The sequence below is a fragment of the Lepus europaeus genome, chromosome 7 (assembly GCF_033115175.1).
Source record: "Lepus europaeus isolate LE1 chromosome 7, mLepTim1.pri, whole genome shotgun sequence".
Taxonomy (NCBI): Eukaryota; Metazoa; Chordata; class Mammalia; order Lagomorpha; family Leporidae; genus Lepus; species Lepus europaeus.
In genome coordinates this window covers 29,754,274-29,780,593 of record NC_084833.1, presented here as the reverse complement: position 1 = coordinate 29,780,593, position 26,320 = coordinate 29,754,274, and the positions used below count along the sequence as shown (strand labels likewise).

General features: G+C 48.2%; 1 protein-coding gene across 2 annotated transcripts in view; it reads right to left on the bottom strand.

The window, feature by feature from the left end:
* Positions 1–25,216, bottom strand: part of SLC1A2 (solute carrier family 1 member 2) — a 112,446-nt gene extending 87,230 nt beyond the window's left edge. The window contains exon 1 of one of the 2 annotated variants that reach the window (XM_062196307.1): positions 25,149–25,216. Coding sequence is in view for 1 of the 2 variants with exons in the window: in XM_062196306.1 (XP_062052290.1) it covers positions 15,563–15,570 (8 nt within the window). In the remaining variant the exon portion in view is untranslated. Of the gene's footprint in view, positions 1–15,562; positions 15,656–25,148 lie in introns of those variants that run through there. The other variant, XM_062196306.1, reaches the window with a different exon arrangement.
* Between the last annotated feature and the right edge of the window lie 1,104 nt (positions 25,217–26,320).

Sequence of the window (26,320 nt, the reverse complement as noted above, 5' to 3'; positions counted from 1 at the left end):
ATCCAGAGAAACCGAGCAACTCTGGGCTATTATGTAATGAGTTCCATAAAGGTCATCTTGGTCTTCTGTGTGTCCTCTGGGATCCCAGAGTGGAGGCCAAGGTCAAGAGGAAATGGAAGCCTCATCCTGGGGAGTTGACAAACAAAGCAGGAACCTGTTCAAGAAGCAAAGCAGTAGCACATTACCATGAATCGTCCAGAGGCAAGAAACAGCTATGTAAAATGCACTTGATTGAGAGTAGGGAAGAGATTGTGGAAGTATTTTTGAAATGGTGCATCATGAGGCCGGACTCTCTGAAGAGAGGCTGGAACTGCCATAGAACAGGGTCTCAAAGACCCCCACCCAATGCACTGGCTAGTAATCTTGTGACAACTTTCTCCTAGACAGGTCACCGGCTCCAGGGGCCAGAGAGGTAGAGGGGAGGGACTTGAGATTTGGGTTGGGCTGTGTTACCTACAAGTATAAAATAGTTCTTGATTACCAATACCAATCAATGGAAGTATATTGTAACTACCAGCTCCATACCAGTGTGGAGGGGAGGCATTTCCAAAATAGCCATACTAATAGAAATGTGTGAAAGCAAATTAGAAACCCACCAAGGTAGGGAGCATTACAGGCAGTAGGTGAAAATGATTCTCCATGCCAGAAGTCAGAGGACAGCCAGTGTAAGTGCCAACTTATGCAAATGAAGTAGACCAAACATTTTTCAAAAAGTGATAACTTCTATGACTGGCAAGGACATAGAATTTGACATGAGAATCCAAGCTGGCACGAGGGCTGGGGTGAGTGTGTTGGTTTTTATCTAACTTAAATTGTGTGACATACTTTGGCACCCAAGAATATTTTTCTTGCATTTCACAAAGATATCTACTCTTTGTAGAATCACCCACAACAGTAAAAACTGAGAAACAGCCTGAGTTCCATTAATAAGGGAATAGCTGAAGAACTTCTGAACAATTTGATTCAACAAAAGACTACGTACTTATTAAAAAAAATGTGTATGGCCACATGAATTGACAGAAAATAAGCAAGATTCCTTAAACATTCATTGAAAATCATACATGCACATATACATTTGTAATATATGGAAAGAAATTCTGGAAAGAGAATAAAAAATTGCTTGCAGAGGTTATATCTGGGAATGGAAGAGAGTTTTAAGGTAGGTGTGCAAAAGGGGCTTTTAACATATTCTTATAGGGTTTGGGGGACTAAGTTTTTACTTTTAAGACAATGCTATGTTCATGCATCATGCTGTATAAAATTTCTTTTGAGAGCTAATAAGTCAGATATCTAAAACAGTTAGAATATGACAGCACACTTAAAAATATTCATCATCCTTTTTTTTCTAACTTTATTGAAAAAGCAGAGACACAGCTCTCATCCACTGGTTCACTTCCCCAAATGTTCACAACGGTCAGAATGAGGCTGGGGCAAAATCAGGAACAGGGAACTCAATCCAGGTCTCTCACATAGGTGGCAAGAAACCAACCACTTGAGCCATCACTGATGCCTCCCTGGGTATGCAACACCAAGAAACTGGAATCAGCAGTCAAAGCCAGAAATCAAACACAGGTGCTCCAATGTGGGACAGGTGTCTCAATCGGCATCACAGCTGTTAGAGCAAACACCTGCCCCAGTGTGTGTTTTTAGTGCAGGAAAATATTTACTTTTAAAATGATGAGTCTAAAAAGCTGTCATTTACAAAAGAAGTTTGTGATTGATTGAACTGCAGGTTGCCCTGGTGCAGGTATTGACAAAATATAGCCTTCTGCCTCCCAGTATTCTGACCCCCTATGCTGGAGGCTCAAAGGAAAGTCTGTACATAAAAGAGCAGGGTTTCTTGCTCTGCGAGAGAACGTACCTTATACCTTCAGAAGAGTGTGGTTCCTTTTCTACTCCCCAAATGAATCACAGCACATTCATTTCTTGTGTGGTCTTTGTTATTGCCTCTTTTAAAATTACTGGAAAATGTAGAATCTCTTTTTCTGCCCTCAATCCCACTCATTGTTACTCGGTAACATGGGTAGGACACTCTGGTCACATAGGAGTTTATGAATCAGAAAATACAGGCTGGTCCTGGTCACTTATGTTCTGTCCTGGGACATCTTTTCTAAAATGGAACAATAAGGATTTTAGAGGGAGGCTGGAGCTTACAGATGCAACTCCCATCATCATCCGGCTCTGACACATCGTGTGATTACAAATATGTCTGTATCCCCATCTTCAGGTAGGGATAGCCCATTATCTATGCACTGGGATGACAGCAATAATATTTGTGCACCAGAAGCTGGTATACACACACACACACACACACAGATCTGGTATAGCCAAAGGATTGATGAAAGTAATGACATATGTACATGCATTGTGAAATTCATTTAAGGCTTCTGCCTACAGCAAATGATACGTTTGGGACCCAAGGTACATGGCTGAGAAGTTGCTTCACTGTGAACTCAAATTCTCTTTTTCTATTATTACAATAAAACTGAGACGAGTTAGTGTTGTGGCACACTGAGTTAAGCTGCTGCCTACAATACCAGTCAGCATGAGCGCCAGTTTGAGTCCTGGCTGCTCCACATCCAATTCAGCTCCCTGCTAATACTCCTGGGAAAGCAACAGATGGAGATCCAAGTGCCTGAGTTCCTGCCACCCACATGGGAGATCTAGATGTCTGGATGGTGTTAATGGCTCCTGGCTTTGGCCTGGTTCAATCTGGGACATTGTAACCACTTGGGAAGTGAACCAGTGGATAGAAGATTTCTCTCTTTCTCTCTCTCTCTCTCTTTCTCTGCCTTTCAAGTAAATAAATCTAAAAAAAAAGATAAAAATATATCTGAGAGGCAAGCACCATGGCACAGAAGGTTACGCCACCACTTTGGATGCCTGCGTCCTATATTGGAGTGTCTAGAATTGAGTTGCAGCTACTGTGGTTCTGATCCAGCTTCCTGCTAATGCGCATGGGAAGCAGCAGATGATGGCTCGAGTACTGGAGTCCCTGCCACCTATGTGGACAACAAGGATAGAGTTCCTGGCTCCTAGCGTAACCTTGGCCTAGCCCCAATTATTGTGATTCATTTGGGGAGTGAACCAGTGGAATGGAATATCTCTCTCTCGCCCTCTCTCCATTTCAAATAACTGAAATAAATATTTTTTAAAAAAATCTGAACTTCAAACATGATTAACATCATTTTTTAATTCCTTCAACCACTTAACATATATTTAGGGAACTCTGGTCATGGCATCGCCATATACTGTAGACATAGCAGTGAACACCACAGGGGCTTACATACTGGAGGACAGGGATATAAACTAACAAATAACTGCATATGGGAGTGAGTGCTGCAAAGAACAGTGCAGCAACATAATAACAACTAAGTTAGAGAATGATAGGGGATATTTAATGTAAGGCTGTCAGTCATTTGAGTTCCTGGTTCCTTACTTTGGTCTGTCCCAGCCCTGGCTATTATAGGCATTTGGAGGATAAAACACTCTCTCTCTCTCTCTCTCTCTCTCTCTCTTTCCCCCCCCCACCCCAAGTGACTTGATGGAAGTAAAAAGGATCATGTAGGATCCTGGGGAAATGTATTCTGAGCAAGGGTAAGGGTCCAGCAGGTACCAAGGCTGTGAGGCACGCGCAGGCTTGGCAAATGCTAGCATCTGCAGGAAGAGTCTCCTGACAACTATGTGCACAGGCAGAATTCTGAGAAGGCACGCTTGAGGGGGCTGGGGGACCCTCCCCCTAAACGCACGCACAGGCAGATTCTCCTACAGTCCCAGATCCCAGAACACCTGCACCCACAGCTGTGGCTGAGATCCTGTGTCCTACTCTAGCCCTTTGTTGCTTCTGCCATGGCACCATGGCTGCGAAAGCCTGGATCCTGGCGACCATCCCTCCCAGGCACCTCTGGAGTCCTGAGTGCCCTGCCCAGACCAAATTCCATGTACTCTGGATTGGAAGGGACCTACAACACTTTCAGTCTCCAGCAGGGAGTGAGAGAATCACACCATTCAGCTCTGTTCCCAACAGAGCAAGAGACAGACCCGTGGTTTAGGTTTGTCTCTAAGTTGAGGTTTGAATGTCCCGAGAGTCAAAACGTCATGCCAGCCATTTTCAGTTCAGTAAATCAGCTCAGCTAAGGAGCACGCTGCAGCCAAGTGACCCCTTGCATGACGCTTAGCCTGTTCCTCCTGCCAGCACCATGCAAGCAGCCTCAGGACCTCCGTGTTAAACCCATCACACCTAATAACTCACTCAATTCCAGGGTTCCAATCACAGCTTCACCATAAAACACTTCATAAAGCACATGGGCTTCCCTCCTGCTCCTGCAAACCCAGCTCCACCTCTTCCTCACCCCTCTTCACTCTGCAAAGCTCCCTCTCGCTCCTGCTCGCCTACCACTGCATGGTCTGATGACTGCATCCTCTCTAGGGAGGCACTGCTGGGGGGTGAGGGGCATGGATTTCATACCTTGGCCTCTCTGCAGGGCCAGTTCAGTGTCAGCCAGGACACCAGCCAGGACTGCCGGAGCACCCTGCTCACTGGCAGGGACCAGGGACAGAGTCAGACAGAGGAGAGAGGAGCTGAGCATTAGTGCCCCACACACAGCAAGTGCAACAGGTGACACTCACACTGGGCAAGGGGTAGAGGCTGGCCGCGTTCATTACAATCCAGTTCATGGCAATCCCCTTGCAAGACTCTTTCCTTGTCTCTTGCAAATAAGAGAGAGAGAAAAAAACCCACAATTTTATAGCATGTTTTTCAGATTACATAAGATGCATTCTGTCTACAGAAAGACATAAAAATAAAAGGGAAAATCACCAGTCAATCCCATTACCAGCAAGTGCTAAGTAATAGCCAATCCCTGATCAAACACTGTTTCAAATGTTTTCCATGTATGTAAAGCTCACACTCACTCTGTAAGCTTGACGTTAGTTTTCAGAGCCATTTTGCAGAGGTGAACACCAAGGCACTGAGAAATCAAGTCTCAGTTATTTATTTGCCTGAAGTCCCACAGTTCTTTAGGCAGAACAGCAGGGAGTCAAACCCAGGCCCCTATTCTCAGTACAACCCCTTTCAATGTGTGGCATCCATTTCCATCCCAACTCCTGCCCCTCTGGGCTCCAGCATAGAGGACAGACCTCCATCCTTAGCCTCCACGGGCCACCTTACCTGCTTACCTGCTTGCCAAGCTCCCAGAGGGCCACATACCAACAGAGTCAGCAGCTCACCAGACAGGGAAAGAAGCCACTGTGGGGCTCTGTCGAGTTCCCGGAATCCGCGCAGGATTGTGGGCACCCGGAGATCCAGACCTGCCCTTGACTGCAAGGGGTTTGGTCTACTAGCAGAGACGTGGCACGTAAAATAGAGCAACTAAGGATACATGGTGTGGCCAGACTCCAGGCTCCACAAGGGCAGGTTCATACTGCACTCACCGGGGGCTCACAGGGGGAGCCCAGGACCCATCCTGCGGCTGAGAAAGGCAGCCTGTGACAGGCAGAACCTCAGCCCAAGGCACTTGATCTCTTCTGAAATGGTAGAGGTCAGGAACATCTGGCTCAGTGGTATGATGGGAAAGCTGAGACCCTGAAGCTCCACAGACCCAGACAAACTAGGGGCGGGGCGAGTTGAGTGAGTCACGAGCTGAGTCACGTGACTTGTGGAAGGCGACCACGTGCTCTCTGTGGTCGGCAAGCAGCAGGGCTGGGGCAGGCAGCTGGGAGATGCGTAGGGTCAGGTGGGAGAAGGGCTTCAAGGCCAAAGCGGGGGTGGGAGTTCAGACTTGGAAGAAGACGTTCCTGCAGTCACAGATGCGGGAGCTGCCCACTTCCAGGTGCTGATGAACACTAACCGAAGACGCAAAGAAAAGTGACCTCAAGACAGGTGAGATCCACGCCTTGCAAAACAGCAGCTTCTGAGGGGAAGAGGAAGAGGGGGAAATCCACAGCGGTGACACGGAGAGGAGCCCTGAGGGACAGCACAGCATGAGGGGGTCCCAAGAAGCAACTGCTCGGCTTCGCCAACAGCAGCGCCACTGTCGGACACTCCCGTTAAGGGGTCTCTTAGTCTGTCCTGGGCAGGTGCACTCACTCAAGGCATTGGCTGCTTTGTTTTCTTAATGCTCCTTTGCAAGTCTTAAAACAAATTGTCTTCATTCACTTATTCATCTGAGAGGCAGAGAGACAGTGAGACAGACAGACAGAGACAGGAGAGCTCCTGTGGGCTGGTTCACTCCTCCAATGTACACAACAGGTAGGGACTAGGCCAGGCAGAAACAGAGCTAGGAACTCACCCAGGTCTCCCACACAGCTTATGTAGCCATCAGGTTAGTTATCTGCTGCCTCCCAGAGTCTACACTGACAGAAACTTAAGAGTCAGGAGCTTTAGGTGGAACCTGGTATTGAACACAGGTACCCTGCTATGGGGGGTGGCCATCTTAACCAGCATCTTAACTATTAGGTCAAGCACCCACCCCACACACCACCACACCCCATCAGTGTCCTTTGGGCCACTTTAAATAGCAAAATGGATTACAAGTAAATTGAATCTCACAGGCAAAGTCCAATTCAGTTGCAGTGGCTTCCTGGAGCAAGGTGTTGAGAAGGATTCTGAGGCTGAATCTGGGTCCACACTGAATGAGTTCTATGGCTGATAAGCAAAATCTGCCACAGACACCAAATTGAGGAGTGGCCACGGTCTGCTCACATTTCCCATTTTTGCTTTCAGTAATTTGCGTTCATTTCATTTCTTCGATTTGGGATCATTTAAAGCTTCGGGCCAGGCCCTGGGCCAGGTGTGCATTGAGGACACAGAGCTCACTGTACTCAGAAAGTGTTTGTTAAATGAGTGGTCAAAGTTATTGTTTCCTAGGAAACAAAGATAAATAATCTGGTTACTGTGAGCTTTAGAGATGCCTTGGTGACAGAAAAGGGGTCTTCCTCTGAAGCCGGCTTCCCACTCTCATCTCCCCTGAGGCCACACGCCCTGCAGCAGGCATGGGGGCACCTGGGCTGAACCCAGGCAGTTCTTGCTCAGGGAAGGTGCCCAGCTCACAGACTGCATCCTCCCATGGCCCTGCAGTTGGAGCTGTTACAAACGGAGCCCTGGAGAGCAGAACCTCACTAGCAATGGGCCTGTGACCTGGGGATCTTACCAAGCACAGCCTGGGCATCTGTTTTTCCCAAAGACACATGTGGAATGCAAAAAGCAGAGATATGCCTGACTTGGCCTCCTCGGGAGGTGGGAAAACTGTATAGAATTGGGTTGGGCCAATGAATATTCTTTGGGGGGGGGATGGTTTCCCCTCCAGTATTGCTTGATAAGCAAACCTAATAATTCCTCTTCCCCACCCACCTCAAGTCTCCATAAGGTGCTTGCCTGATGTGGCTACTCAAGAAATAAGATATAAACAGAACTTCTGACACAGAAGAAGAGAAGGCAAACAGGTGAAAAGCGAGGTCCAAAAAGTCAGCACTGGGCTGAGATGGGAAAGGAGGGAGCACGTGACTAATTGCGACAGGAACAGACATAGACACACAGCAGCACAACCTAAGAGACAACAGAAGAGTTGGGAACAGATGGGCAAAGGAGCAGGATATGTGCTGAGTCAGGAAAACCATAAGCGGACTTTCGGGAGAGAGAGAAAGGTGAGAGGCTGCATCGCGCAGGGGAAGTGGAGTGAGCCAAAGTTCAAAGGCAAGGTGAGAAACAGGCAGACGTGCTGGGGTGAAGCCGGGAGAAGCAGGACAAGGCTGCAGGCAGGCCTGTGGATGGGACACCCGGCAGGTGTGAGGTCCGAGTTGAGGTATGAACTATGCTGATAAAAATAAAGAGACCAGGACCAAATTTAAAGGGACAAGCAGGAAGGAAGCAAAAGTGCAAAGGGAATTAGAGGCTAAGTGACCAGTAGGAAGAATACATAAGGAAATGACAGATTAGCAGCGATTTTTCTGGGAATCCTTAGAGGCAAGCACTCTCTGTGTGGTCTACAATTAACTGCCGTCCATCAAATGCCCAGCCCGGAACCTGGTAGTTCAGGGGTTTGCTTCTACGTTTGACTACCTTACTTTGAGAGGAAACTAAGAGAGGGGAGAGGGTTTCCCTCTCAGATCCTCGGTGCCATCTGGGGGTCTGAGAACATTCTGGTCGCTCCTCCATCACCAGCATCATCAGCTCAGGTTATCACTAATCAAGGCATCTGCATTTTAGAGGAAGCCTACCCTGGTAGGTATCTGGTATATTCCCAGTGCCTCCACAGTTTGCCAGTTGCTGCATGTCTGGGAGGGGATGGAGGCGCATCTTACAGCCCAGGGGCTAAGAACATTAGGAATCTGCAGCTAACTAACAAGGCCCGTCCGGTCTGTTCTGCACTTTTGTCTTCCGGCAGGGGACAGGAGTTCTGTGTTATCAGAGACCCATGTATCTGGGGTACTTAGGAACAGGGTTTCAGGAGAGAGAGAGAGAGAGAGAGAGAGAGAGAGAGACCTCAGCACAAATCCCAGCGCCTCCACTTCATGAAGACACTTCACATGAGTTGCTCAATGCCTCTGAGCCTCACTTTTCTCCTGCGTGAACTGAAAGCCCTGTTGGAATCACCCAGGGAAAGGGCTCACTTAGAGCCTAGCCTGCTGCACACATCCAGTGGCTGTCTTCTGGGATGTGCCCACACTGGAAGCTCACTACTGGTTTTTAGGAAATGCAAACCAACAGTCCAATCATAGGAGAACCTCTCCCAGGCTGTAGAGCCCATGTCTCCTTTTTCTTCTTATTCTGGATCTTTGTTTCCCAGTGAATAAACCAAGAGACTCTCTTATTCTGTAGTGTCCTGTCTTGCCAGGTTGGGGTTGGCAGTGTAGCATAGGATATCAATATTTATTGAAGATTTATTGAGTTCAGCATGGTGCTAGGCACGTGACAGCCTCTGCCTCTTTTAATCCTCACAACAACACAACCAAAAGGTATGGATGTTTACCTCGGATTGAGAAAGTACAGAGGCTGAGGTAGTGAAACCTACTCAGCATCTTTCCAATAATAAACTGCAGAGCAGGCAGAGAAAGCCACGTCTCTCTCACCTCCTCCGGCTGCTTCTGAGCCCCTTTGACTTGGGGCAGCTCTCAAGCCCAGGCACCTGGGGGTTCTTCCAGAAATACACCCCCAAGAGAAGATTTTACCCCAGCTTTTTCATTCAGGATTCTAAAAAGCTTGGTGGAACCAACAGACTTTTTGGTGATTCATTCAAATACTTGTGGTTGCCCAAGAAAGCCAATTAGGAAGACGCCATGGGCTAACAGTGAAGCCTTTTTCTAGGAGGGACCTGGACCTCAGGGCAGGTGACCGCCCACCAGGCACTGACCCCTACTCAGCTCATGGCCTGGAAAATGTAAAGGAAGGGACCTAAGGCTCCATGTTTTGGATTACCCCACTCCTTGAACCCACATAATTTTGAAAGACCTTATTAAGACTTCCTTTTTGAAAATCCATCTACCCACTGCATTCCTCCAATGGAATCACCTAGACCAGGCTTTGTTTGAGAGATTAACAGTAGTGATATATAAGAAGTCTTCAGAGTTATGAAAAAATTATGCATGGATTTCAAAAAACAATTTTGCACCAAAATAAACTTATCTTCTAATTCCATTTTTCCGCTAACTCTTTGAAGTACCTTCATATTCATGACAGCTAATACTTATTGAGTACTCTCTCCAATTCAGGTACTATTCACCAATAACCCAGTGAAATAAAGATATCATTAGTCCCACTTTGCAGATGATAAAACTGAGGTTTAGAGAGGGAGGTTGATGGTGATCAGGTAATCAGTTAGTGAGAGAGACAGAACCCAAACCAGGAATACTTGACTGATGATCCCATGCTCTTCTCTGTCTAATGCATTCTCCAGGGAGACAGAGAGTAGCTGCCCATTCCTTCTCCCCTTTCCGTAATGACCAGCATGTCTCGGCTTTTCTGGGATCATGGTGTCTGTCTGAAGAACATTCCAGACCAGAGCATTTCCCGGCCAACTCATGCTGCTCAGCCCTGGCTCTGAGGAGGTTATCAGTGAGGACAGTCTGGTGTTCAAGTCATATTCAATGACCTTGCAAGGCAGACCATCATTGGGAGGCCGTTTTGTGCATATTTAGAAGACAACATGTGCAAAGATCACAGCTTTATAAAACTGCACAGGGCACTAGGGAATAGAAGACGACACCCAAGTTCCCAGTGGTTCCTGGTGAATGGCAGGATGATGGACGGGCTTTACGTCCTGATTGATTCTTTCCTTTACGTTTCCAATCTTGTACAACAAATACAAATCCAAGCTGATAATCAGAAATCAAAACAGCTCCTGACTCTAAGCTGACAGACCAAAAGAAAGTGGATGTTGGGAGCGCGCTACCTTAGCATGCCCACAGCCCCTTCCCGGGCTGAGCCACAGCTGTGGCAGGGGCAAGGTTTCCTCACCGCAGGCTCTGTGGCACAGCCCACACTATTTTTGGCTGGCGGGCATGGTGGGTTACTCTTTATCCACTCATGCCTTGCCAGTGCCTCAGCAGTCACAGGGAGGAGGCATTTCCACCCTCTCTCCAGGGCCAAGTTCATCTTTTGAAAAGCCATCACAGCACAGCTTCCTAAGGAAGCAGCCGGGGCTCTGCTCCCTTCCCCAAAGCCGTGGCACGGTCCTCCTCCCGCACTGTAGCTGCCTGTGACTGCCCTCGTCGGTAATACACCCCAATATGCACTGGGCTGCCATGGTTGGCAGTGACCTTGCACATGGCTGAACTGCACCACATGAGAGAGAAACTGGAACTTTGGTGACTGGGTAGAAGGCAGAAGGAAGCTGAGCAGGAAGCAAGGGTCCCATCAACAGGGAGCCCAGGAGGCAGAGCTGACCAGCGAGAACTCAACACAGCCAAGGATAACGGTGATCATGATAACATCAGTAACCGTTTTGAGACCCACACTTGAATTCTGATGCTTTATCCCTTGGTCCTAAGATAGGGATTTTTTTTCTTTAGCATTTACAGTTTCTAAAACACGGATGTAGATTATATTCAATATATTCATCTTTGTGTTTCTCTTATCACTAGGAAAACTATTACTAAACTGCGGGAGCAGCTTGCACCCAAAGGTGATTTGGAATGGAAGAAGTCCAGCTGCCGGAGGAGCTTCTAACAGGGACAGACGATGCTGTGCTGAGCCCTCCTTCTGTTGTCCCTTCCAGCACAAGGTCTTGCCCAGCCCAGCCTTCGTGCAAATACTCGGGAACAATGCCTTCACTTCTGCTCTCCACTGGCAGCTTCCTGCTCATCCTTCCTACCCTGGCTCAAGCACACCTCCTCCAGGAAGCTTCCCCAGTGTAACTGGACAGGTCTAACTCCCCTACTGGTCTACGTGGTTGGACTAAGGACCTCCTTCCCTCCTTCCTCTGAGGGAAGCATTGGACCTTTCTTCCTCCCTTCTGACTCACCTGTTGAGAGCACAATAGGACTTTCAATACATTTTAAAAATAAATTTCGGTCTCTGATACAGAGGTTTGATTGCCACCTCAGATGATCAAAATTTCACTAATTTTTGGTAAATGTTACCCATAGCAAGAGTAGACATGAGCTAGAAGAGCAGAAAGTCTCAGTATGCCTCTACCACCTCTGGACACTGTGGATATTTAATCTACTGCATCTTAAATAATCCTTAGGTATTTACTATCTTTTGTGCCTTTTGACCTTCTGTCTGCTAGTAACTTCTCCACACTCCTGTTTCAATAATAAGCCAAAACATCACTTGAAAGGTTGTTAAATAAATAGACGATGACTATAGCATTTAGAGCAAAATTCATACACATTTCAAACTTTAAGCTAAGAAGACTTTAAACAAACAGGGGTGTTGGCATACTGTTCCTGGTTATTACTAATGTTCTTCCAAATGCCATAACTCTATCAACTGTTGAGAACAACATCACATCCAGAAAGGTCCTTAGAAACTCTTGGCTCCGACCCACTTGGCGTCGAAACACAAACTGTCACTGGCTAAGGTGTCCTACTGGTGGCACACTGGACAAGAGACCTCACCGCACTGGGACAAGAGAGGTCCCGGAATAGAAAGCGATACTTGTGGTCACAAGGTCATCACTGGCCCACTCCTTCAGGTGTTTCTCCTTTGGCCTAACACAGCAGCTCTCAGCCAGAGGCAATTCTGTAACGTCCAGAGACAACTTTGGTTGCCACAACTGGAGGAAGAGATGCTACCCGTTGGCAGCTGCCAGGGAGGCTGCTAATCATCCTTCACAACAAGGAATCATCACCTGGCCCCAGGGGCCAGCAGTTTCAAGGTCACACCAAGGTCAAGAAAACCTACCCTAACAGATGTCAGAGGAGGCAGAAGCACTCAGAATGAGCCTAGGACCATTGCTCACACTTCTCAACCCAGTTGTCTCCCACCTCTGCCCCCCAATAACACATCTAAGACTGGACTTCACATATGTAGGAAGCTGTCTGTCTGCCCGTGGACATGAATCTGTAGCAGAAGACAATGCCCACCCCACCAGAAATGCAACATCTGCCAGCAGCAGCCATTTCACTGAATTTCCTCCATTCTGAGAAACACATTTTCCCCGTACCTTAACGTTTCTGAAAATAATGGACTGCACCTTATCATTAATGCCATCCTCCCCACCAATGTTGTTAAGAAATTGATGGAAACTCCTATAAACAGCAGCATATTACAGGCAGTTTAAGACACAGCGCTAACATAGAAAAGACAATAGATGATGGAGCACGAGGTAGAATTTGCATGGTTTCCAAGGATAAAACACCAGTCTTCGAAAAATAGCTCCCTTGCACTAGGCTCCTTTGGCCAATGTGAGTCTGTGTTCTTCTGTCTCATTGGTAGAAAGGCTTAGCACAGCCTATATCTGTGCCATCAGAAGGGAAAAAGCCCCATGGCCAGAGGGTCTAGGAACCACAGTTCAGGAAACCTGATTTTCCTCTTCCCTCCTGGTCCTGAACGCCTTCGTTCTGCATGTCTAGTCATCCCCTAGGGCTCTTTTCTGTGTTTTCTCATAACCAGCGTGATTTCAGCACTTGGGGCTCACCGGGAGAGAAGCACTCACAGGTCCTGCCTGCTGACTGCCTGGGGTCCACACACTGACTTTGCAATGACTGAGGCCAGGTACAGATCTGCACTTGACCCTTGAGCTGACTGTCGCCTTGGACAAGTTAGGTCATTGTGGGCCTAGGTTTTCTCATATGTGAAGTTAGAGGGGACAGATAACAACATTGCCCACTACAGAGTTGGCTTTTTTTCCTCCTTAAATAAAATAACTACATGATATGCACCTGTGTGACCAAATGTTCACAACAGTTGGCTGGATCTTCTGAATAGGTTGTAAGAGATCCTATAGATTCCACAGCCTTGCCCTTGGTCATGCTGGTCTTGAAAAATTTAGGACAGGCTGGCACTGCAGCTCACTAGGCTAATCCTCCGCCGGTGGCGCCGGCACCCTGGGTTCTAGTCCCGGTTGGGGCGCTGGATTCTGTCCTGGTTGCTCCTCTTCCAGTCCAGCTCTTTGCTGTGGCCCAGGAAGGCAGTGGAGGATGGCCCAAGTGCTTGGGCCTGCACCCGCATGGGAGTGCACCTGGCTCGTGGCTTCGGATGGGCGCAGCATGCCAGCCGTAGAGGCCATTTGGGGGGTGAACCAACAGAAGGAAGACCTTACTCTCTGTCTCTCTCTCTCTCTCTCGCTAACTCTGCCTGTTATAAATAAATAAATAAATAAATAGAAAAATTTAGGACAAGTAGGTGAACGGCATTGAGAGATGCAAAATTTCAGACAATTTAGGGAGAAGATGAAAAATAAGGGAAAATGAGAATATGGAAACCATCTTTCTTCTTTCAAAATGTTTCCCAAACATAAAATCACTATGTTAATTTTATCACATAAAAATGCAGAAACCAAATTCCTTATAGCACATAATATATTTTAAGTATTGCTTCTTCAGGCATTAATTCACTTTTTACTCACTTAATCTGCCAATTTTTATTGCAAGAATGGTCTCTCTTGTTATAAAGAGGTAAGAGGTTTATTTTTAAGGTATCATTTTAGATATCTGTGAAGACAGCACATCTGAACAAAATGACTTAGCTAGAAGTGTTGCTTTAAGTACAATTGTCATCATGGGGGGTGGGCAGCAGCAATTGGCTTCAGTATTTCTGGAAACAGGTAACAGGTACGATAAATCCGTTTCTATTCACAGGCCTGGAAACTACATTTTTGGAATACAGTGCATGGAACAATCTCTAAGAAAAACAAATGCAACACAAAGATGTCATTTGCAGCACTGGTTCTAAAACAATAAAACTGGAAGCAGTCTAGTTCAAGCATTCCAAAAAAAGTTCAGCAAACGATACCACAGTGCCAGTGCAGTTTAACAGAGCCGCTGAAAGATACAATTTGCTCTCCATGTGCCCATAAGGCAGCCTCCACTGTTTCCCTAACACTGTCCATGATCCAGCCCAAAAAAGCAGATATAAGATAGGACATACTTAACATAATCGCAACTATGTATTGTCATCTGCTATGATGACAGGGAAACCCAGCCGTGTTCTAACAGTGACGACCTCTGGCTGAAGGGCTGCCGATGCTTTCTCCCCTGAACACGTTTTTATATATTCTGATAATTTTTTGCGTGAGCATACAGAACACTTAGTCATATCAATATCCTTTTAAAACATGAAATTATAAAACTTGAACTTTGAGGAATTTGTTTTAAACGGTAAGGAGAAGGATGCCAAATGTGAACTGATGAATAAGTCATTTCCACTACTATAGAAACTGAAAAACCACTAGGGTTTTCCAAACTTGGTACTATTTACAGCGCCAAGCCGCTACAGAAAGTCCTTGCTCAGATCCAGCTTTTCTAGGCTTTTGGTTCCATTCCTTCTGCTTTCCTGAGTTGTTGCTATTAGCAGTTTCTCCTCTTCTCTTGACTGACTTTTTTGTATCATCTTCCTGAAATGCTGACAACACTTATTTCTTCAAAATAAAATCATGGATGATGATTTTGGTAAAACATACAGCTCTTCCAACTCACCAATGAACATCTTGTTAAGATGTTATTAAGCAGTCACTTGAAGGGGGGACTTCCACATGGAAAGACACAAATATAGCTGATTCCTTCAATACATATTCATGGAGAAACGTATCAGGGAACCACCTCGTTGTCAGGCACTGGGGTGCAGGCACCTGTACGCTCCGTCCCCCATCCTGAGACTGTTCACATGCCAGTGTTTTTCCCGCTAAACACATCTTGCCTCCCAGCTTTCACCCCTTCTTTCTCTGAGCCTCTGTGTTTCTAGGGGAGATCCAGTCCAAGGGGGTAGCCCATATAAATTCAGTCCCTGGGAAAAGCCAGCATTTTTGTCAAATACCAACATAGGCTCTCCTGAGCATCTTGTTATAGCCTAACGCTGTCATTTTTTCCTTGTCCTGTCTCCTCTTCCTCCAGGAATGCAAACTGATTCCTCCCTTCTCATCGTCCCTCATAACCCACCCCCACCCCACCCAGGATATCTGACCTGACCATTCTTTCTGCTCCAGGAATGCACCAGCCACTCAGCACTGGAATGAGCTCTGTCTTCCATCACGGTCCCCACTATACCGGGGATGAAAACCCCTTGGGTGCTTCAAAGTTTACCTAGCCAGCGTTTTGATGTCAAAGAAGTCACAAACTGTCCTATTGACTGGTGCCATTTGGCTCACAAGCCCAAGGTTGCTAAGTGTTTGTTTGGACATTGTGTAATTACAGGAGTTAGGGACCTCATCAGGATCATTTTTGCCCTTTGATGTCCCTTTCTTCTCCTTGGGCAAGAACCACCACTGCTCCCTTCCTAGGTCTGGTGACTTTCCACTCAAGTGGGATACATGTCAGTGGGGAAGAGGCTAGGGGGACATCGGATCCATCATCCACCCTCAGAGGGCAGAGACACCACCCTCCCCCCAAGAAAATGGGCATGTTTCATAGTTGGCTCCTAACTGCAGGGACAAATATGCCCACATGAGGTACACTGTAGCCTGCAGAGGACATGACTTTGAACTCCACCCAAGATTCCATCCCCCTCCCAGGGATCATGAACTATGTGACCTTGGGCAGGTTACCTAACAACTCTGAACCTCAAATATATCATTCATAAATAATAATAGCAATAAATAATAGCAATTAGTAGGATTGTTGTAGAAAATTAACTATATGCGCATGTGCCTGCAACAGAGCATGCAACACATGGTAACTATTATTATCATTGCTACTTATTTAATCACTCCAAAAATATTTCTTTGGCAAAATAACCTTTGCCTTTATGAGCCATTAATATACTATGAGCAATTTTGCCATTGACAGTTGCCATGGGTCGGCACAGCAAATGCACAACAAAGTGGATTTTCCAGTTTCTATCTCAACAGCTGGGCTACATTCAAGTCTTCCTTGCAGCATCTGTGTCCTGCTTCTGCGCCGTTTCTCTCTTTAGGACACTGATACTGAAGACTCTCTGGGTGCCAAAAATACTCTTAGTGCCTCACATGTATGCGGCTTATTTAATCTTTCATCAACCTCATGAGCGAAGCACTACTACTATTCCCATTTCTCCACAAGGAGAAGGCACAGAGAGGCTGAGTACCTTGCCCAAGGTCACACAGCAAGTCAATGGCTGACCCCCAAGTCTGTCTCCTGAGCCTGGACATGGAGCTGTTGCACACCCTGCCTCTCACTGGAGGGGTTTCTGCCTCTCTAGATGTCCAGCATGAATGTAAGAGAAAGGGATGGAAAGTGGGTAAGGCCAGAGAAAGGGATGCCCAGAGAGTGAAATCACCTTTAGAGTGTTGTGTAGAGAAAACAGCCAGTGAGTCAGGCACAGTCTGAGTGGCAGGAACATTCTGCCCAGAAAACAGTTCTGGGGTTGCTCCAGACCATGGATGTCTGAGTGGGAGGCAGCGAGGATGGAAGGGGGCCCAGCCTGGAGGCTGGGACACAGCCCATGAGATCACAGCCTCACAGATACCCCCTGTCCTGGGCTGCTAAAGGCTTCTGTGATCTGTAAGACAGAGCGCCCACCAGACTGCTTCAAATATCACTTGGGATACAGAACCAGAGGGGGCCTTCAGATCTCTGCCAGCTGCGGAATTCCAGGTTGGCCGATCCCCAGGGACCTCCCCAGCACATCTGGTTACGTTTCGAAATGAAGCAGCAACAGAATGTGTTCTGTCCGCCAAGTGCCTCCAGCAGGCCTCTGCATGGAACTGTCATTATCTCCATCCTACTGATGAACCAGGGAGAAAGCGGCCAGCCCCAGCCCCTGTGTCCAACAAGGAGGGAACACAGAACCTGAGTCTTCAAGAAGGGAGAAAATCCTGGCTGGGTGCTGGCCTCAGTCCTCAGTCACAGGTGCTGTTTGAGCAGGAGAGGGCATTTCACGCTGTCTCTCCATGGTTTGCTTCCTGTGGAGCCCCCACGGCATCCAGGGACACATTGCTGCATGAGGCTGGCCAGGTGCCCCCCACCACTATCACATACAATGAGTGCATTTACAGCTCCCAGCAAGAAGAGCCCTTGAAAGGGGAGAGCCCAGCACCTGGAAGGGCAGGAGCAGCAGGACGACGCCCAGACATGGGGGCCTTGCGCTGAGGCTCACCCACGGCAGCCCGAGTGAAGAAGCTGTCTCCCGATAGCTCTTGGAACAGGCCCTGCGCCTCTGACACTCAAGAGCACCATATGTGTCCTCACTAGCCAGGGAGCAGACACACTGCCCACCTTCTGGGGGTGGTGCCCAGGAGGCTGCCAGCAAGCTCTCAGCACTTCATTTCAACAGCCTGGGGGTGGGGTGGGGGGCAGGGCTGGGGCTGGGGGAAAAGCTGAGACAGAAATTTCCCCTTTTGTCACTTGCAGACATGTCTAGAGGGGTCAGTTTGGGGTGATTCCTTGTCGGTCCACAGAGCTGCACACGGAGAGACCAGCTCAGACACAGTGGTTACACACACTCCCGTGCTTGCTCATCCCCTTACTAATATTCTACAAGAGTAGGAGGAACCTCGAGCCCCTGGTGAGAAAGCCTCATTTACCCAATAGCTCCTGCCCTGGCTCTAATAACTTCATAGAAGAAACTCTCAAACTCAGCCCCTGAATTTATTTTATTTTTTTTTAAGTTATGGGCATATGCTAAGTACTGAACAACCTAGCAAAGTGCTGACTGGCTCACACAGTCTGCTGGGATGGGAGTGACACTTGACTGGACCCATTGCCCAGTGATTCTTCATATGTGACCTGGAAGGATCACAATGCCTGTTGTGGTTGTAGGTTACTACACACAAGCCCTTATGATGTACCTGGGACATCACATGCACTCAGTGCAAGTTAGCTCTCATTATGCACCCTGACCTATTTCATAATATTCATGCTAATGATGAGCTGTCATTTACTCTTCTCTGTGAGTGGCAGGTTCAGTGAGAGGACTTACAGGCACCTCACCACAACCCCACGAGGTGAGTATTATACCCATTTTCCAGATGAGAACATGACATTCAGAAACGCGCCCACCTGGCAGATGGCAGAGAAGGGCTGGAACCAGGTTGATCTGAACATACAGCCAAGGCTATGTAATTCACTGTCTGGTTAGAGCAAGACTGTTAAGCCAGCGAGAGAGAGAACTTTATGATCCCTGTTAACAGGTCAAACAAATGAGGCTGAGAGATGCTAAATAAAGAAACCACACCGTTTTCTTTGCACAACACCATCAGACACACATCAAGGTGGATGGGACAAGAAACAAATGAGGGAGCCAGCACTGTGGCGTAGCAGGTAAAGCCATCACATGCAGTGCCAGCATCCCATATGGACGCTGGTTCTATTCCCAGCTGCTCCTCTTCTGATCCTGCTCTCTGCTAATAGCCTGGGAAAGCAGTAGAAGACGGCCCAACTCCTTGGGCCCCTGCATCCACGTGGGAGACCTGGAAGAAGCTCCTGGTTCCTGGTTTTGGATCAGCACAGCTCCAGCCATTGTGGCCTTCTGGGGAGTGGACCAGTGGATGGAAGACCCCCCCCCCCCCGCCTCTGCCTCTCTGTATTTCTGATTTTCAAATAAAGAAATCTTAAAAAAAGAAAAGTCTCTCAAATTGAGTGTCTTTCTCTCTCTCGCCCTCTCCCCTCCTCTCTCTCTCTCTCTCCCTCCCTTCCTTCCTCCCTCCCTCTTTGTAACTCTTCCTTTCGAATAAATAAATAAGTCTTTTAAAATTTTATTTAAAAAAGAAATAAATGATACTGAGGCAGCCATGGAATAACCCGGCCTTCTCCTTTGACTGAAATAATAGAGCATTTGATTGTGGTTTTTAGCTCTTATTTATACTCCTGTGGAAATGTGGTCTTGATATTATTTTCCTTGTTGAACGTTAGTGCTCATGGTACATTAAGCCTTTGATTATACCATGGACCGACATAATGTTTTTGCAAAACTTAAAGAAGAAAAAAAAGAAAGGAAGGAAGGGGATTGCATGAAACAGAGAGGGCGGGAAGCATGGTTATCTTAGAATTGAACCTATGAGATACATGAAATCTGTTTTCTTGATATTTATGTAAAATTTTAAATGGTTAAATAAAATAAAAATAATCAAATACAATAACAGGGAAAGGGCATGTGGGTGGTCTTGGGGCTAGGCTGCCCCTGCCATCTGGGCAGCCCTCTAAGAGCTCCCAGAACCTCGGCACTGCTCCTCACACGTGATCGATGGCAGTCACTCAGCAACCAGCTCTTCTGAACACAAGAAGGCTCTGAGCGCAGCATGCCCACGTCAACCCTCAGACGCTATGCTTAGCTTCCACATGTGGCGTTGCTTATCTGGAAGACTCCTCTTCACCCCCCCCCACTGCTTCTGTAAGGCCTTCCTTCAGCCTCCCCACCCCTCAGCTGGACTGAGAACCAGTTGGAGCTCCAGGCTCCCAGCTTCAGCCTGGCCCAGCCCCAGATGTGTGGCCATTTGGGGGAGTGAACCAGCAGAGGGAAGCCCTCTCTCTGTCTCTGTCTCTCTCTATATAACTCTGCCTTTCAAAGAAATACATAAATCTTTAAATAATTAATTTTTTAAAAGTTGAAAATACACTGAAGCTGCCCCCGGTGGTAACCAGCTTGATGACACATTCTGTTTGGGCTGCCTCCCCTGCCCAGCCTCGCTTCCCAATTTCCCACTGGGCTTCCCTTCGCCTTCCAGTTAAGCTATGTGACCTCCCATGCTCATCCTAGAGTTTGCTCCTCGGGACCCAAAGCAACCCAGACCAGAAGTAATGCGAGTCACTGCCACACGGCAGTATTCGGAGCCTGTGCATGGTTCTTCCTGTTTCTCCCCTCTCCCTCCCTCTGCTAAAGAGAGGCCTGGCCCAGGCGGGGACTGCTTCTTTAGTCCGTGTCTCTCAGGGAGGAGACATGTGCAAGACCTGCCGTTGACCTGCAACCAGCATGCAAAGTGTGCAAGAAGGGAATGTTGTTGGGAGCTGCTGAAATTTGGGGTGGTTGGTAGGTTGTTCCTGCAGCCTACCCTGAGGACAGCTGACTAATACTCGGACAGGGGACTTCTCACTCCAAGGGGACTTTCCTAGCTGACTCTCATCTAGAAGACATGGGCTCCTTACCTCTCAAATGCTACTATTCTAGGGGCGAGATCCCCCAGCGTAACCTCGTCAGCCGCTAGAGTTCAGGAATTATCCTTTACACTCTTTCCTTTGTGGAGTGTCCTGAAACTCACGGTAACTGGCGCAGGCTGGTGGTGGCTACACTGGGAGATGGGCAGACTGAACCCTAAGCTATCTGGCTTTCACTGGAGGCCAGGTCAGGCCTGGAGACTTGTAGGAAAAGATCAAAGTCGAGCAGATTGGCCCAGAAAGAGACGAAAGCATTGGTCACATTGCAGCTGCTCTCAGCCAGGTGAACTTGAGGAAATCTCTTTCTCATCTGAGCCTCGTGCTTCTAACGCAGGATCTGACCTTGATCTCAAGTCCATCCTTTGCACTCAGATCCGACCAAAACAAGCTTCATTATTTCAATGCCCTGACTGATCTATGAACCTCCAGAACAAACTAACTCCACACCACGTGGGAAAGACAGTCTCTCCCAGCTTGCAAACGACTCGTTTCTTCTGCCCTCTGCAGTCTCCCTTCTCTTGTCCTTGACATTGAAGGAGTAGGAGCCGTGAGCTCTGCATCCGCTGGAAACTGCTCCACAGCACTTCTCGGGCTGGACTCAGTCCCACTCGGCCTGTGCTATTTTTGCCATATCTGAAAACCACCTCTGTCTGATTCTTTGTACTTCTGGAAATCCTAGGAGGAAGTTTTATATTACTCTTATCTAGGAAAAACCAGTATCACCGGTCAAAAACAGAAGGTGGATGTGAAAATGAATATAGGAAACATTCGTGTTCAACTCCAACTAACCAATGTTGTGTGCTGAAGCCTCGACAGCCCACTCTCTCTTCATTTTTAAAAATGTTAACACAGTGTTTAAGACACAGTGGCACCTAATCAAGATATTATCTCTATCATTATCAGAAAAGTTCACATAATGCAATGTGAAGTCACTTAATTCCTCAACAGCACAGCCCTAAGCATCTCATGTACCCTAATACCATCTTTTATTTCAGCAAGGCATCTGTTTCACGCTTAGAACAAAGCTGTGTTATTTTCCTGGATCCTCGTGCCCCTAAAGTCGAGTGATTGACAGTACTGATGTTACTGTCCAACAGGTGCAGGTTTGGGTTCTGCTCTATCACTTCTTGGCTGTGTGACTCTAGCAGTCACTAAACCTCTCTAGGCACCTCTTCTCTCATTGCAAAAGTGGAATAACCATAATCCCTACCTGGTAACGGGAAGACACCTTCAGCAAGTGCATGGCCCCAAGTCACACTCAGCTCAGTCAATTGACTCTCCTTACTGATTATCATCAAGTGTGTATGGTAGCTATTTGAACACACATTCTATGGATGAAGAAAGTCAGGCCCAGATGGGAAATGCATCAGGGTCACACAGCCTTACTAAGCAGCTGCCTTAGAGAGCAGCAAGAGTTGTCACCTACATGCACACTTTAAAGCAGGTCTTTTTTCACTCTTGTCCTTTTTTGCTTTGCTTAACCCTGAAGGCCTGCTCAATTCTTCACACTAAAATACAGAGGGCAGGGTGAATGTTTGGCCAAGCGGTTCAGATGTCCACACCCCATACTGGAGTGCATGAGTTCAAGTCCAGGTTCTCGCTCCTGACTCCAGCTTCCTGCTAATACAGTCCTGGGAAGCAGTGGTGATGGCTCGGGGATGTGGGTCCCTGCCACCCACATGGGAGACCTGGAAGGAGTTCCAGGCTCCTGGCTTCCGCCTGGCCCAGCACTGGCTATTGCAGGCATTGGGAGAGTGAATCAACAGATGGGAGCTCTCCCCCAACCCTCTCTGTCTCCTGTCTCTCTCTCAAATAAATAAAGATAAAATAAAATACACAGGGCACTGATGCATGGACTCAATCATTCTGACAGCTCCAGGCCCAGTTCGCGATGTGCCTGCCATGCTTTGGCCTCTAATGCATCCCTACTGGCCCTGGGATTCCACATTCTGTGGAGGCAAGCACGAGAGGGCAGACGCTTCACCAAGCACTGCTCAAAGAAGCTTCATCACACGCAGAGCCCTGCCTCTCATCTCATGGCGTGGTGAGTGTGCAGTGTCCCTCCTCGGCCTTTTCGTGTTTCCTGTTCTGTTTCTAAGGTTCTCACCTGATTTTAATTCAGCTCTATGTCACATCACCACCCATTGAGAACACTGGGAAAATGCTAGGAAAGCTAAAGTCTGAGAGAGAGCTCCATAGGTTTTTTGTTTTTGCCTTCCCTCCTCCCTCCCTCCCTCTCTGGTCTTCAACCAGCAACGTGTTCTGCCATGGGCAGCGAGTGGGTGGCAGAAACGACACAACCCTGCTGGCTTCCCAGAGCCCAAGAAGCCTAGAGATTCAAATAACAGGGGTGAGGGGTGGGGGGTTTTTCTGTCCTGGGACTCGAGGTTGGGAGAGAGGAAGCGAGATGCTCTCTTAGCATGCCGACTCCAAGTTCTAGGTCAGTGTGGCCCTGATGGTCTGTAGTTCTCCACTCTGAGGCAGGATCCTCTTCAAGGCTCAGGCCTCCTTGCAGAAGCTTTGAGTCCCCTTCCCTCAACATGGCCCAAGTGGAGCTAAAGCCCATTGTTGGACAATGAAGGGAAGCTGGGAATCCCATGCTGGGGGCTGGAGATGAGAAGACAGGGGGCCATAGGGAGGAAGGAGATCAATGGCCTGAGTGGGCTGTGGCAGACAGGGCTGGGGGTGCTCAGGGTTCCATCACAGGTCACATCCAGAGCACTGCCCCTGGAGCGTCCGGCCAAGCCCTGAGCCTGTGTTGAGAGTCTCAGGACAGAGGCTCTGCATGGTATGGGTTTGCCACTTCGTTTCTGCAGGAAAGGACTGGATAGGCATTCTACGGAGTCTCACTCTTGGCTTGGCAGCACAAAGAGTTCAGCGCCATGGCTATGGACACCCAAGGCTGCAGGGTGGGTGTCCGTGGGAAGCAGGAAAGGAACACTTTGGGTAGAAACATATGCTTGCCTGTTTATGAAAATGGCATGGCTGATGCTTGTCCAAGCACTGTCCCACACACAAGATCACTCAAGCCCACAGGAGCGTGGTGCAGCCACTTCCAAGGGCTTGCCAAGAGCTGCCGTTTCCACTTCCGGATCTGATACATTTATTCTGCATTTCCATTGACTCCCTCCTGAGCACCACCTTGCAGACCTGCTGTCTTCAAAACCCATCATCGTGGTTGACGACCCAGGGCAGAGGGCTGGGGTAGGATCCGCAGTAGTAACTTAAATACACAGCTAAGGCTACCAAAACTCACACCAGCTCCCTAGACAGCAAACTATATAGGAGAGTGTCTGGCTGTTGAAAAGCAGGAACTTGTAAAAACACAAGGTACGGTTTTAACAGGCTCACAAAACTGGGCGGGAGTGAGGAGAGAGGACACTTCAGGCAGGAGAAACAGGTTACATAAATGCATGAAGGGACAGAGCACATACTGCCCTCAATTAGGCTGCAGTGTATAATCGGTAGACTTATTATATCACTATAATTATATATACTTATTATGCACTTAAACCGTCAGCCAGGAGCAGACATTTAGCCTAGCAATTAAGAGGCCCAGCTCCCACATTGGCGTGTCTGGGTTCCATACCAGCTCCATATACCCAGCTCCAGCTTCCTGCTAATGCCAACCTTGGAAGGCAGAGTGGGTGCTCAAGTAATTGAGTACCTGCCCTCCGTATGGGAGACCCTGAATGAGTTCTTGGCTCATGGCTCCAGCCCTGGCCCAGCCCTGGCAATTGTTGGTATTTGGGGTGTGGACCAGCAAATAGGACCTCTCCATTCCTCTCCTTTTCCTCCTCTCCTCCTCTCTCTCCCTCTCCCACTCCCTCCCTCCCCCTCCTCCCTCCCTCTTTTGCTCCCTCTCCCTCTCGCTCTCTCCACTTCCTCTCAGACAAAAAGAAAAAAGTTGTGGGCTGCCGCTGTGGTGTAGCCAATAAAGCCACTGCCTGCAGTGCCAGCATCCCATATGGGCACCGGTTCTAGTCCCAGCTGTTCCACTTCCAATCCAGCTCTCTGCTATGGCCTGGGAAAGCAGTAGAAGATGGTCCAAGTCCCTGGGCCCCTGCACCTGTGTGGGAGAGCCAGAAGAATCTCCTGGCTTTGGATCTGTCCAGCTCTGGCCGTTGCAGCCATTTACAGAGTGACTCAGTGGATGAACACCTCTCTCTTTCTCTCTCTCTCTCTCTCTATAACTCTACCTTTCAAAAAAAATAAATAAATCCTTAAAGAAAAAAAAAAGTTATCCAGACAAAAGCTATACATAGAGCATCCAATTTAATCCACACAACACCTTGATGCACAAACACAGTGTTACTAGCTCAATTTCCTAGATGAGGAAACATAGGCTCAAACATCTCCAAGGTCAAGTGAGTGACAGCTCTAAGAACCGAGGCCAACTCTGCATGACTCCAGAGCCCCTACTCTTCAGACAAAGTGATGAGGGAATGGTGAGCACAGAATAGTCCTCCACCCTTCCCACTCACCTTCCTTGGTGGCACCAGCAAGTCGGGCAGGGCTAAGCCTCTTCCAGAGAAGGAGCAAACTCACCTCTGAAGTCAGTACCTAAGACACTTGGGTCCGCACGTGAGCTAGGACAACTTTGGCTCCTGAGCAGCAGACCAGAGTCTCAGCAAACACTCAGTGTCTGACAGAGGGTGCTCACGGGTTGCTGGAGTCCAAAGAACGGGCCGAGCATGACAAGGTATTGATTCTCCTGCACAGGCCAAGATGGCAGAGACAGGCTTTGCAGGGAGAGCGAGGGTAGGTGCAGGGAGAGGTGAAAACGATTTCCCAATCTGAGTGGCTCCTAAACTGTTATTTATTTATTTATTTATTTTTAAAGCAAGAAAGACAAAGAGAAACAGTGGGAGAGAGTGTTCCCATATGTGTTTTCACTCCCCCCAAATACCAGCCATGGACTAGGGGTGGGCAGGGTTACCATTGGGAAGTGGGAACTCAGTCAAGGTCATCCACATGAGTGAGAGGAGCCCATTTACCTGAGCTGGCCCTGCTGCCTCCCGGGGTCTGCTTGGTGGGATGCTAGAGTTGGGAGCCAGGCCTGGAACGCGGGTACTCCCATATGGGATGTCTCACTAGAGGCAGGTGGCCGAGGGGCGAAACAGACAAGCAGGAAATGAAAGTTCACAGCCCCTAGCCAGGCAGAACTCCCACGATCTCCCAGGCCATGAAGAGGATGAGCGCGGTATGCCGGTGGTGAGGGAGAAAGTAAGGTGGTGCACGGAGTGTGAGAAAAGGTGCCTTTCCGTTTGGACCCGTCATCCATTTCCTCAAGAGTTCCAGAGGGGAGCAGGACTGGCCTGTCCACAGGGTGAGCTGTGCTCACTCTGGCCCTGCCTCTTTAAGCCTGGTGGCCACCCTCAGAGGCAGGCTGCCCACAGAGACAGCCCCTTTGCCTGCTGCATCCACTGGCCCCTTGCACCACTGGACTTCCAACAGGAGTCCCATCTCTTGCTTCCTATCACGAAGGGGAAGAGGGACCCGAGTTGGGACTCTCAGTCCCTCCTGTGCCACCCCTGGCCTCCGCAGAGAACCCTCATGAGACGTGACACCTGGTCCTGGATTTCCCAGTCCTCAGAACCTGGAGCCAGGTAAACCGCTTTTCCTTATACACTACTCAGTCGACAGTCTCAGTTAC